At 39.6% G+C, this 13,526-nt stretch overlaps 1 protein-coding gene across 2 annotated transcripts in view; it reads left to right on the top strand.

Annotated features, from left to right (window-relative positions):
• Nucleotides 1-13,526, top strand: part of pnisr (PNN-interacting serine/arginine-rich protein) — a 42,134-nt gene that overhangs the window by 14,496 nt on the left and 14,112 nt on the right. For both annotated transcript variants that reach the window (XM_085997440.1, XM_085997441.1), the window contains exons 4-8: nt 556-785; nt 5,713-5,854; nt 8,839-9,029; nt 9,608-9,745; nt 12,882-12,981. In XM_085997440.1, coding sequence (XP_085853566.1) covers nt 556-785; nt 5,713-5,854; nt 8,839-9,029; nt 9,608-9,745; nt 12,882-12,981 — 801 coding nt within the window. The remainder of the gene's footprint in view (nt 1-555; nt 786-5,712; nt 5,855-8,838; nt 9,030-9,607; nt 9,746-12,881; nt 12,982-13,526) is intronic.

Below are 13,526 nucleotides of genomic sequence, written 5' to 3'. Positions count from 1 at the left end.
GTCTTCCTGAGTGCTATGAATATTGGGCCTCAAGAGTTGGGTTTACATTTTTTAATCAGCCTCCTGCCATTGGCCAGTCACCCTGCGAAGTTCCCATCTGTGAGAAAGTTTTTAAATGTTATCATCCCCCGGTACTATGCCTGCCTCCAGGTTTCCATCCAAGAGCCAAGACCAACACAACCCTCAGATTTTATCTTTGACCATCTCCCTTTACATTCCCTACAGCTGAGGTTTAAAAGTTATATTGTTCCCAGCTCATGGCCAGGAAGAGGCATATTTTGCCAATTGTAAGTTCAGCATTCCACGGTTGGTAAAATATGCAGCGGAGAGAAAAGAGTACAATAAATTCCCAAAATTGCTTTTGAAAAAAAACACATTCAGTTTTAAAACATGAAATTAAGCTTGTAACTAAATCTAGAAAGTACTTGATATAGAGGAGTGTACTTGGTGAGCAGTAAATATTAATACTTGCAGAGCAACGTCCAGATAGAAATTCAAAGTAGCTAAAGGTTTTCAAAATTATTTGTGCTGAATTTCAATTTGTGCACTTACTAGACTGGGGAATGCAACACCATCGACCACCTCCCCCACCACCAGACCAGCAGTGGATACCAACCCCAGCCCCCATGGACATAGTCCCTCCATCGGAGGACAGTAGCCAAGACAGTGGTGAGTTTGCACCAGACTCTAGACGTATGTTCAATCAAGTCAGTAACAACAATTTTGGAGGAGCACCAGAAAACTTTGGAATGGGATCTGTGCCAGTCAGCCAGTTTGATTATCAGGTAAATTTGTTTAATGCAGTTTCATTCTTGGTGTCTATTTTGTAACATTTCTTTTGCAGCTGCAAGAATGCTGCATTATATTGGAGGGGGCATTAAAGATTGCAGGAAGTTTAATTTTCTAATGAGTGAACTCTGATTACAATTAGCTCTACAGTTAGGCACATCTCTCAAAACAGTGAAGAGTCCTATCCAATACATGGTCTATTTAATTTCCAGCCCACTGTGTAATTTCTGTTTTTTCTTTCTTTTTCTGTAAAAGTAGGATGTGACTGGGTAGTATTTAATGCATTAATTATTATGTTAATGTTACTAATTCTTCCACATAGTTTTTGAAAATAGACTTTTTGGAATACAAGTTTACAGGGCTTTCTATGTGAAACATATACCCATTTATTTTGAAGACAAGAAAGAATATGGTGGAATCAACCACTGAAATATCCTTGGAACATTTTTTTTTCATCAGTATCCATGGGATTTGTCTCTTTTTGGTTGTCTTTCAATTTCTGACAGACATCTGCTAAAATGTAGCAAGTGTTTAGCAGATTCAGAAAAAGTGGCCCACAATCCATCTCAACAAGCTGACGAGGTGATTCTGCTCAGAGACTTGTATGATCCCATTGATCCTAGGAGAAAATGGCGGATATGCAGAATGTTGTGATTTGGGAGACTTTTGCTTTTTAATATTTTTGACTGTAGATATACAAGGTAAATGTGTTTCAGAAATAACTCGAGTTAAGGTGGCACCTAGGTGTCTGCAAGTTGAAGGTGAGTTCTTTGATCTGGATATTAGCCAGGATACAGAAGCTTGGTTTTATGTGCTAATTGCATTATTGGCCCTTTAAAGAATGATAAATATTTTATTTGTAGATTCCAAACCATGCTCAGATGGAAATCAATTTGATGATTTCAATTGCTGGCAAATATTGAAGTATGTGAAGAATTAATTGCATGGTAAATGGCCAAACCATGAAGAGGCTTTTGTTCAAGAAGAGTTCAAAATATATATTTAAAGCATCAAATCCTGAGGAACAGCTGATTTGCTCATGAGAAAGGAATGTGAACAACTCCCACTATCTACTATCTGTAACCAGAGGGGACAGATTTAAGATAATTGACAAAAAAGCCAGCGGGGAGATGGGAATTTTTTTTTTACACGCAAGTTTTTATGATCTGGAATGCACTGTCTGAAAGGGTGGTGGAAGCAGATTCAATAATGACATTCAAAAGGGAATTGGATATATAATTTGAAAAGGAGAAATTTGTACAACTATGGGGAAAAGAGCAGGGGAACTAATTTGATAGTTCTTCAAAGAGCTGACACAGACACAATGGACCAAATGGCCTCCTCCTTTGCTGTATGATTGCATATACAACAACAAATTGCATTTGTATAGCACCTTTAATGTAGTAAAACGTCCCAAGGTGCTTCACAGAAGCGTTATCAAACACAATTTGAAGTTGAGCCACATGAGATATTGGGGACAGATGATCAAAAGCTTGATCAAAGAGGTAGGTTTTAAGGAGCGTCTTAAAGGAGGAGGGAGAGGTACCAAGGCGGAGAGGTTTAGGGAGGGAATTCCATAGCTTCGGACTGAGGCAGCTGAAGGCAGTGATGAGCGATTAAAATCATGGATGCGCAAGAGGCCAGAATTGGAGCAGCGCAGAGTTCTCAAAGGGAGCCAATGTAGATCAGCAACCCCTGAGGTGATGGGTGACCGAGAGTTGGTGCGAGTTAGGATACGGGCAGCAGAGTTTTAGATGATCTCAAGTTTATGTAGGGTGGAAGATTGGAGGCAGGCCAGTAGAGTGTTGGAATAGTCAAGTCTAGAGATAACAGGCATGGATGAGGTTAGGCAGGGGCAGAGTTGGGTAATATTACAGAGGTGGAAGTAAGCAGTCTTGGTGACTGAGCAGATATGTGGTCGGTAGCTCATCTCGGGGTCAAATATGACACCAAGGTTGGGAACGGTTTGGTTCAACCTCAGACAGTGACCAGGCAGAGGAATGGATCTAGAGATCTCTGGCATGAATTTCAGCTCTTGCGACCTTTGTTTGAATCTGGCGTCAAATCAAGTGAATCTCCAGCATCCAGCAACACTGATGTCATCGAGCAGGCTGAACAACCAATCACATTGAAGAATTCTCACAGACAGCAAACCAGGAAGTAAAATGCACAGAATCTAATTTATCTTTTATAAATTTTACAGTGCAAAATAAAGATTGGGACATACATATAGGATTAAGGTAGAAGCTGAAATATCATAAACCTAAAAATAAAATCTTTATCATAATGGAAAAATTTGACATTCCACAAGTATAAAATTAGTTTTACAGGGCCAGAACTGTTGATCAGTCAATATGCCGTTAAAAACCCAGTTACCTCTCTCAACCAGGCTTAACTTTTTTTTGAGGGGGGGTGGGGGTTAACAGCATTATTCCAGCATATATGGGCTAGTTTTTGTCCTTCCCTGTGATTTGAATTGATTGCCGACGCTGGGGAGTTCTACAGCGCAACCTGTGGCAGAGTAGGGAGTGACTGACCGCAACTTCTGGATTTCCACGTTTATCCGCAGACTGTTTCGCCTTCATTGCCACCACAAAATCCGGGCCAATGGCTTCGCCCTTCCCAATATTTAGTTGGTGGAAATTTATGCTCATCCAGTACTTCATGTCGGACAAAGCAGTGTGACAAATCAGAGGCAGTGGAGGGGTCGAGAGAGGTGGTGGTGAGGTAGAACTGAGTGTCATCAGCGTACATGTGGAACCTGGCATTGTGTACCATCATGTCATTGAGCTTTATTGATTGAAAGCTCTTTATTCGGAGGCCCTTTCATCCAAGATATATACTGCAGACTTTTCTTTAGCTTTAGTTCAGTTCATTTTCTGGAATTCACACTTGGTCTTCCTGGGTCAACTTAGAAATCACATTATCCATGTGCAGTACATATTGTGTTGAAATTCTGCAACAGTTTGTTTCATACAAAAGTCTTAACACACAACGAACAGTAAGAAATATTCTTCTGTAAAAGGGCATTTCAGTCTCTTGGGGACCAATTTTATCGTTATTTTGAACTATTTATGGCCCCAAATTCCATGGCTGTCCTAGTGGACACCTGCCACAATGTCACCAGGAGTCTGCTGGAATTAGTCTGGCTCCCTAGGTCCCAGCCTTGCATCCAACTTTCCAGATGGTCTTTTGGGAAGCAGGATAGTGGACAGCAACTCAGATTGTCAGAATTCCCATTCACTGAGCCTTTACGATTGTTAAGACCAGGTGTACTGGCTGAACCATTGGTGGTGGTGTTGGGGCCCATCTGGATGTTCAGGTCAGGATTGAGGTCTGGACCCCCAAAGATCTGGCATTTAATTTTTTTAGTAGGGGCATTCTCGGCCCAGCACACCTATGTCGAATTTTCTGGCTTCAGCAGGGTGTTTAAACTGCGACTTCTCACCTCACCCGACAAACTTTGGTGGGGTTAGCAGCAGAGGTCTGGGGTGGGCATATCTCAGCACTTTGCCAAGATGTGTTGGCCCATGAATTATCTGGGCCTATATGCTGACTTTATGTGTAATACATGCATGCATATAATTCTGTTTGACCCTGAATGTAATTGTCTGACCCATCTGGCTATTACTGTCCCTTGGGCTATTTAGGCAAATGTGTGTTCCCTGTTGCGATGTATTACGACTAGGTCCGTGGCACACAATGTAATATTATATAGTACACATAAAAGAGTGTAGATTCCTGTTTACAGGAGACTGTCTGCTTATGAAAACAGCCTTTTAGCTGTGAGGACAGGTGAAAAGTGTAGGGAGAAAAAAATGAATTGTGATTCAGGGACTCAATGGTGGATTAGGTTCAGAAACGAGCATTTTAAAAGACACGTAATTTTTGGCTTTTTGTACTGATACTTTTTCTGGTTCAGTGTTGCCGCTCAATCTCATAAGTGGATCTTGTGTCCCCTATGATCCAGTGTGCACCTTTTTCTGCCTAATATCTAGATAAGTAAAAACACGACCCAAGGATTGTAACAGAGAACCCTTACTCCATACACCAGCTACTAGAATGTACCATATGCTGTCATGTGAATTCTCCTTTTTCTATGAACGGCAGACTGGATAAACAGTCTTGCCAACTTGAGACTCGGGCTTCAAAGCAATAAATGGTTTCAATTACGTAAGGTAGATGATGAACAGTACGCAGTTTGACTCAGATACGTATTTTCCTACACTCCTCGATATATAAAACAACGATGCAACTCGCATTCTCTCAAAATATGGTACTTATCATAACCTCAGACTAGCCTGACTTTCCTTGTCTGACTGGTACAGAACTTTAAAAGCAGAGAACTTTGCAGCTCATGGGTGTGAGCCGCCCACACGTTCTGATGGACCCCATATCTTTTATTGAGAACTGCTATTAAATAGAATGACACCTTAAATAGCAAGATGTCGCAGTGGTACTTTTGTGGGACAATAGACCCATCTCTGACAGTGCAAGATGTTAGATCCTAAATATGGCTCCGAGATGTGTAAGCAATTAAACCTTCAAACGATCATTGTGTGGACCAAGATGCGCTTACTCCTTTCCCAGGCAACTGTCTGATCTGTGGTTCCAGCTGCTAAGGATGAGGATACTTTGTGTGAAATTCAGGGCAAACCCCTTAAGTGCTGATTCTAGAAATGCAGAAATAAAAGTTTAAAAATCCAGCGCTGGCAAAAAATTATTTTGCCAAAGTACCTTATTTTGTTTTTTTTTAAATGCAAGTGATCTATGTGTTTACCATTAACTTTGCTTTAATGAATTATGTTTCTGTGTAAGAAAGTTGGTGCATGCAGTGAGAAATTAAGATATATTAATAATAAGCTCATGAGACAAGTCTCCGTTCAGATAACCTTTTAAATGGATAATGTTTTACACTTGCAGCACGGAGCAGCTTTTGGTCCTCCTGGAGGATTTCATCCGCCTTATTGGCAACCTGGGCCACCACCTAATCGGAGAGACAGACCCTCTTACAGAGATCGCCCACGCTCACCCATAACAGTAAAACAGGACCCTCCTGCACTCGGTGAGTTGTGTTTTCTGCTAGTTTGAGCCATTGTGACATAGTTGTCTGTCTTTTTCTTTTTGACTTAAGCAAGGCTTGTCTTGTAATTCATTCTCGTAGTTACTATTGAAATTAACTAGTTATATATTATCATTTTCTATAAAGCTCCTATTGATGGCTATACTGCAATCTTATTACAGAGTGTTTATACATTATTAAAGAAAACTAGCTAATGTAGCTACAAAATATGCAAATTGTGGGCATTGTTTACTTGTAGATTTTGATACTGGTGCTTTGGGAATTTTGGTCCATATGATTAAACATCGTGAAGACTGATGGATTCTGGGGATTGTAGTCTGATAACCTTATTGATCATTTAATGGGCAAAGTGCTCCCTCAGAAGTCTATGGACTTGAGCCTCAGGCTTTTCAAATAAACACAGGTTTCCAACAGGAAAGATTGTTAGAGATATTTCAAACACATACAAAATACTTATTGCTTTGATATTTTTAATTTTGTGTTTATTATGTTCAATCTTATTTCCAGTATTAAGTTGGTCAGTATAGTGAGAAACCAACATAGCGATCAAAAATATTTTCAAAAAGTATTTGGAGTGACTTCTTTGGCTCCTCTTCTGCTCTTTGCTATTGATAGCTGTTTTCTGACTACCTACCTTTGGTAGTCTAGAACTTCACGGTTGGTAATGTTTGTTCCTGCTGTCTGTTTGCTTTTTGGTACGCTCTCGATTGCCTCACAATTAGGAGGTCTGAGCCAATTAGCTGCAAGTGTCACACATACTTCACTTAACAAGTGCGCACCAAAAAACCCTACCCTCCAGGTTTGTCTTGGAGTCTCCAGGAATTGAAGATTAATCTCCTGGACACTGCTGCAAGCAATCCAGGAGAGAAAAATCATTGGGGCATTAAAAAAAAAAGGTGTAATTTTTCATTTTAACGTTTTTGTTTGTTATAAAATATTGGTGATGTGGTGGGGAAGGCTGTTTGACTGGGTGGAGTGATTGGAGGCAAGAGGTTTTGTGATTAAAATATCCAAGAATATGTCCAACCCTATTGACATAGAATCTACAGCACAGAAACAGACTGTTTGGCCCAGCTGGTCTTTGCCTGTGTTTATATGCCACACAAGCCTTCTCCCTTTCTAATTACCTCTTTCTGCTCCCATAGCCCTCTACTCCCTACTCCCTCATGTATGCATCAAGCCTCTCTTAAATGTGTCGGTGCTATCTGCTTCAACCAGTTCATGTTGCAGTGAATTCCATATTCTCATGAGTCTATCCTTAAATTCTTTATTTGAACTCTTGGTGGCTATCTTATATTTATGCTCCTCCCTTTTGGACTCGCCCACAAGTGGAAGCAGTTTCTCCACATCCCAGCAAACCCCTTCCTAATTTTAAAGACATCTATCAGATCTACTCTTAGTCTTCTCTTTTCCAGAGAAAAGAGCCCCAGCCTGCTCAATCTATAACCATCTTAATCATTCATTCCCTCCATCACCGGCATACCGTGGCTGCAGTGTGTACCATTTACAAGATGGACTGCAGCAACTTGCCAAGGCTTCTTCGGCAGCACCTCCCAAACCCACGACCTCTACCACCTAGAAGGACAAGGGCAGCAGGCGCATGGGAATACCACCACCTCCAAGTCGCACACCATCCTGACTTGGAAGTATATCATCGTTCCTTCGTTGCTAGGTCAAAGTCCTGGAACTCCCTCCCTAACAGCACTGTTGGGAGTACCTTCACCACACGGACTGCAGCGGTTCAAGAAGGCAGCTCACCACCACCACCTTGAGGGCAATTAGGGATGGGCAATGAATGCTGGCCTTGCCGGCGACGCCCACATCCTGTGAACAAATTTAAAAAAAATTAAAAATACTTATGGTTGCATCCTCTCAATTCTGTGCTGTCTATATATCTCCATCTAATAGCTCTCTTAAAATTGTATGTACATATACATTTTTGTTTACAGTTGTCTGTACTGTGGCAATATTTTTCCACATTTATTTTGGACCACAAGTCAGGTATAGCGCATGTTAAATATAATAATGACCACCGACACTTTCAGTCTGTCCCACCTTCCCAAAACGCACACGTAAGAGCCTGAACTACTTTATCTGTGACATTTGCACATCCCACACGAGCTCTGCTTCTGGCTTCTGAGTGAGACTAGCATTCTTTCTGCATTTTATATAGTTTTGTGCTCTGAATTTGCACCCACTCATAAACTGAGTTGAGAATACCCTAAACTAATTTCACTTAGGCCCCACTACTACTTTGTGTGGCTGATGTAGATGTAGAGCAACAATTATTAGTTTACATTTAGGTGGTTAACCCAGATAATTGTGTCAGGTGTAGCGGAGTGTATTGCTGTGATGCCCTTACAGGTGGCAACAATGATGTTTTTTGTCCGCAAACAGCTTATTACTTCCCAAGATGGAAAATTCCACTTCCCAGACCTCTCTTATTTCTGCTTTTTAATTCGTAACTACGAAATATAGTAGTGCTCATTGTGGTATTTTTCCCTTTGGTTTCCCTCACTTACTGTGGGGAAATGACTAACCTACATAATACACATCTCCCCTTAACAGCATGACTGAGATTAGGAACGCTGGTCCAGAAATCCCTGTTTATGATACTGTGATTAAAATCAGCTTAATATGATCGACTTTCCAGTGCAAGTCTGCTGTTGCTAAATGCTTAAAATGCTCTCTCAACATTCCATTGTCTGCTATTTTAATAAAGGTATTAACCCATTTATAAGAATGTCTCGTACTAAGATTTCAAATGTTTATTTCATGGTAATATTTAGAAGATTGTGGTATGAAATATTTTCATCTATAATCTATTGAAAATAAGAATATGTTAAATAGTTTGTTTATAGCTTTTGTAGTGAAATCTACGAAGAGAACTTGAGATTGATAAGTTTTGGACCAAGTACAAGTTGTTAAATATTCCCGTCATAACATACAATACCTTGATGCTGCAGATGCTGTGAAACGCAGAACCCTGCCGGCCTGGATTCGTGAGGGACTGGAAAAGATGGAGCGGGAAAAGCAGAAAAAACTTGAAAAAGAAAGGTTAGAAAAAGAGCGCGCTCAATCATCAAAACACAAAAAAGATCCAGAAGAGGTGCCTGAAGAAACTGATGGACCGCGATTGCCTCACAAAAGTAAATTTGTAAGTACACGCACATGGCATATCGCAAGGTGCAGTAACTGAAGTGCTCTCAACCATGTTTTCCATCTGAGAATGTTTACAGGTTTTCAGGAAAATCTGTTACTTCCATTGACAAGTTTGCTTATGATTTACAATAACTGTGTGAAATCTGCATAGCGAAATGGATGATGGCTTGGTGGGTAATGTGCTTTTTGCAGCTCAACATTGTTAACCTTTCCAGAAAAAAAGCTTAAACCAGATACGTACTGTTGTTTGTAGGACATACTGATACATTTTATGGAGCATTCAGCTGTTTATGTAGCCCGGTAGTTACATTTAGGGGAATTGAGATGTGTGCAGTTGTTTTTGTTCAGATAACCATGTACTCCTCTGTTAAGCACAATGTACATGCTTGTTTAGAGCCTGTTGGTTCTCATGTTCAGCTGCCTGGTTTGGTGAGTACATATTTACAAAATATGCTTTTGAAAGGGTTTGTGAGTTTAAAAAAAAAAAAAAAAAAAATCAAAGTAGTTAATTGGGTTCTTGTTAAACTCCATTCTGAAATTTGAGGATTGATATTCTGATTTGTGGTATTTTAGGACAGCGATGAAGATGAGGAGGAGTATGAAGCCACTGAAACCAAAATTAGTGACAAACCAAGTAGGAGTCCCTCGCCAGTGGCTCAGGAAGAACAGAGCGAACCAGAAATGACTGAAGAAGAAAAAGAATTTCAGATGGCATGTTAATCTATTGACCTTATTACATTTTGGGTTTGAAATTAAAGCTTACAAACTAGGAAACAAAATTAATCAGAAATATGTCAATTGTATATGTACAAAATTCTGGTAAGCATTAAAGAACAGTGCAAGTACAGAGAACTCTTAACTAGAGTTTGAATTTGAGGAAGTTATAGCTTTCTATAAATTTCTTTTATGGACCAAGAAAAAATAATTTGTACACTATTATGGAATTGCTTACCACACAATAGCTGTAAAGCCATAGATGGTAAATTCTTTAAATGCTACTGATATGTTCATCATACATAAAAACCTGCGCCAATTGTAACTGTTATCCTTCCTGCAACATCCGTCATGCTTTTTCTGTCACTGCTACTGCATTTCTTTTGATTTTACTTGCCTCTGATCAAGTCCTCCCCACTTGGTCCCCAAAGTAGGTGATGCTATTGCCTACTTACCTTTGATACCTTCTAGGTCTGTCTTCAGTGTAGGTGGCAATATGAGCAACCACCCTTGACGTCTCAAATCTCTCTTCATAACTGTTATTCCTCATCCCTGGTGACATGTTATTGAATCTATGCACCCTTTCCATTGTTTTTTATATCCTTCCTATAATGGGATGCCCAAAACTGTCCACAATACTCCAGCTGTAGCCTGTCTACGGTCTTGTGCAAGATTAACATTATCTCCTTGCTTTTCCATGCCTCTAGATACAAGTCCAAGGATTCAAATTGACTTCTTAGGGCCTTGTCTACTTGTGCTGCTACCTTTTAATGTTTTGTACATTCAAACACCAAGGTGCCTTTACTGCATTTAAAATCTTAACACTATACCTGTTCTTCCAAAACATATTACTTCGCATTTTCTTCATTGCACTGATTCTGCCACCTATCTGTCTATCCTGCCTACCCATGTTCTGCTGTTTTTCCCTTAATCCTTGTTGCAATTTGCTATACTCTTTGCTAATTTTCTTAGCCTTTCTGAGCTCTCTTTTCGTAGCTTTCCTATATTATTTATATTTGTCCTGGCTTTCATTTTTATTATTTACTAGTTTCAAATTTTATTTCCCTATTCATCCATAGAAGTTTACAGCGCAGAAAGAAGCCTTTTGGTCTGTCGTGTCTATGCCTTCATAATTTTTTTTTTTAAAGTCTCTTAAATCTCTGAACCTTCTCTGCTCCTGTGAAATAGTCTCAGTAGTTTTTGCATTCCTGGCAACATCTTTGAATCCTCGCTGTATACTATCTGTGGCTTTAATGTTGTTTCTTGAGTGGAATACCCAAAGCTATACACCTAACTCTAACTGGCCTAACCAATGCTTTGTAACTGGAAGTGCGACCTCCAATACAACTCCCTTTTCCCCTTAACTGATCATACTTGATATGTACTTTTTTTCCATCTCTTGTTTGAATATTTCCTATTCACAATGTACCAATTTTGATAGTTTTTCCTTCCTCTATCTCACAATATTTTGTTTTGTTTCTTAGTCAAGTATCCTTGTCCTCAACATTTTCTTTTTCATTCTTTCACTGTATCTCATTATATTGTGGTCACTGCTTCCAACATGTTTGCTTGCTTTTAGGTCACCTGGTTGCTCTACTTCATTATCCATAACCAAGTCAAGTAGTGCATCAGTCCACATTTGATCAACAACACATTGATTGAGAAATGTCCTGAATGTACTGTACATTCCCTCCCAACCCTTTCTTACCACACATTTTCCCTAAAATGAATTATTTTGCATAATTAAAACCTCAGTTATAACTATTATTACTACATCCTTTTTCTAACTTGTATATAAATATCATCCTTAGTTTCCAAGGTTGATAACGTCGCTGAGGGTAGGCATGCAGGTGCAGCAGGCGGTTGGGAAGGCAAGTGGTGTGTTGGCCTTCTTAGCGAGAGGGTTTGAGTGTGGGAGCAGGGATGTCTTGCTATGGTTGTGCAGGGCCTTGGTGAGACCACATCTTGAGTATTGTGTGCCGTTTTGGTCGCCTTATCTGAGGAAGGATGTTCTTGCCATGGAAGGAGTTCAGCGAAGATTCACCAGACTGATACCTGGGATGGCAGGAATGACGCATGAGAGGAGAGATTGGGTCGATTGGGCTTGTACTCGCTGGAGTTTAGAAGAATGAGAGGGGATCTCATTGAAACGTATAAAATTCTGACAGGACTGGACAGACTAGATGCAGGAAGGATGTTCCCGATGGTTGGGGAGTCCAGAACCAGGGGTCACAGTCTAAGGATAAGGGGTAGGCCATTTAGGACAGAAATGAGGAGGAATTTCTTCACCCAGAGAGTGGTGAACCTGTGGAATTCTCTACCACAGAAGGCAGTAGAGGCCAATACATTAAATATATTCAAGAAGGAGTTGGATATATTTCTTAAGGCTAAAGGGATCAAGGGGTATGGGGAGAAGGCAGGGACCGGGTACTGAATTTGGATGATCAGCCATGATCGCATTGAATGGCGGAGCAGACTCTAGAGGCCGAATGGCCTACTCCTGCTCCTATCTTCTATGTTTCTATGTCCTGCAGTAGGGGAGGCGTTCCTGAAGTTGAGGTTGAGGAAAATTGTTGGGCAGATTAAAGGGCGTCTTATTCTACAAGTGGCTTTGTCATATTTGAAATTGGAATGTCTGATGCTAAAAGTGGATACCAGAAATGTTCCATTTCTCCGCACTGAAACAGTCACATTAATGAGCACAAAAATGTAAATCTAAAGACCATAGTTGCCAAAAACAATGTATTAGCCGAAGGAGTTTGTAGTATATGAATTATTTTAAAATTAAAATATTTACCAAATAGAAGCAAGAGAAAATGACTGATCACAAACTGTAAGCAACATTTTTATGGTTATTCTGACCCTATGTATGGTCTAAAGAACACATTTTCACAAGTGACTTAAGCCAGTCTCTGTCAGTACAAGTTAATTATTAAAATAGAAACTGATTTCAGGTGCATTTACATAGACTTGTTAAAAAAAATTAGATGCTGTATTACAATGACTGGTTAAGGCTGTAAATGTGGATGTTAGCTTCCAATTTATGCACATAATTCCATTATATTCTCCCTTTCTATATGGTGATCACCTAAAGCTGATATTGAAATGTTTGCTATTCTGTTCTTGATCGCAGATGATAATGATGAAGATGCTGCTTACAGAAGTCCTTTTAGAAGTGACAAATGAAGAGATCTATTATGTTGCCAGAGAAGTTCACCGTAAAGCCACTAAAGGTACAAAAGATGGTTGTCTTTTTTTAATTAAATAATTGATAGAAAATTGAAGAAGCATAAAATATGGAATAGGTTTTTAATTCCTTCAGACTCAACATATTTTGGAATTTTCAAAATCTTAAAATGCGTGACAGTAAATTTAAAATGTTTAAACTTCCATAAAGAAAATTGCATTTATTCCTAAGGAGAAATGGAAAAGTAAGCTACTCCTTGAATTTAACATTTCTCACTTGTATTGCACACTCTACAGAAAAAGATTTTAGATTTCTTAAGAGAAAAGTCATTTTGAATAGATGGTACAGTAAAACCTCATTAAATCAAATGTTTGTGGGATATGGAAGTAAGTCAAAGAGATCAGATGAATGAGTTTCGCTATGCAGTAGCTGTGACAAACTATCACAGACATAGAACAACTTAATTATAACTGCTCCCCAGATGAAGATAAGAGACCTACAGAAAGTGTCAAGCGAGTATTCAGGAAAGTGGGGAGAAGTGACCCTGCAGATCAGTTGATGAATCAGCTGTTGCAGCATGAGCTAATCTTG

This window comes from Somniosus microcephalus, chromosome 9 (genome assembly GCF_052327205.1).
Source record: "Somniosus microcephalus isolate GS21.2 chromosome 9, FLI_Smic_1.0, whole genome shotgun sequence".
Taxonomy (NCBI): Eukaryota; Metazoa; Chordata; class Chondrichthyes; order Squaliformes; family Somniosidae; genus Somniosus; species Somniosus microcephalus.
Note: the sequence above shows the minus strand (reverse complement) of the source record. Positions and strands in the feature narration are given on the sequence as shown.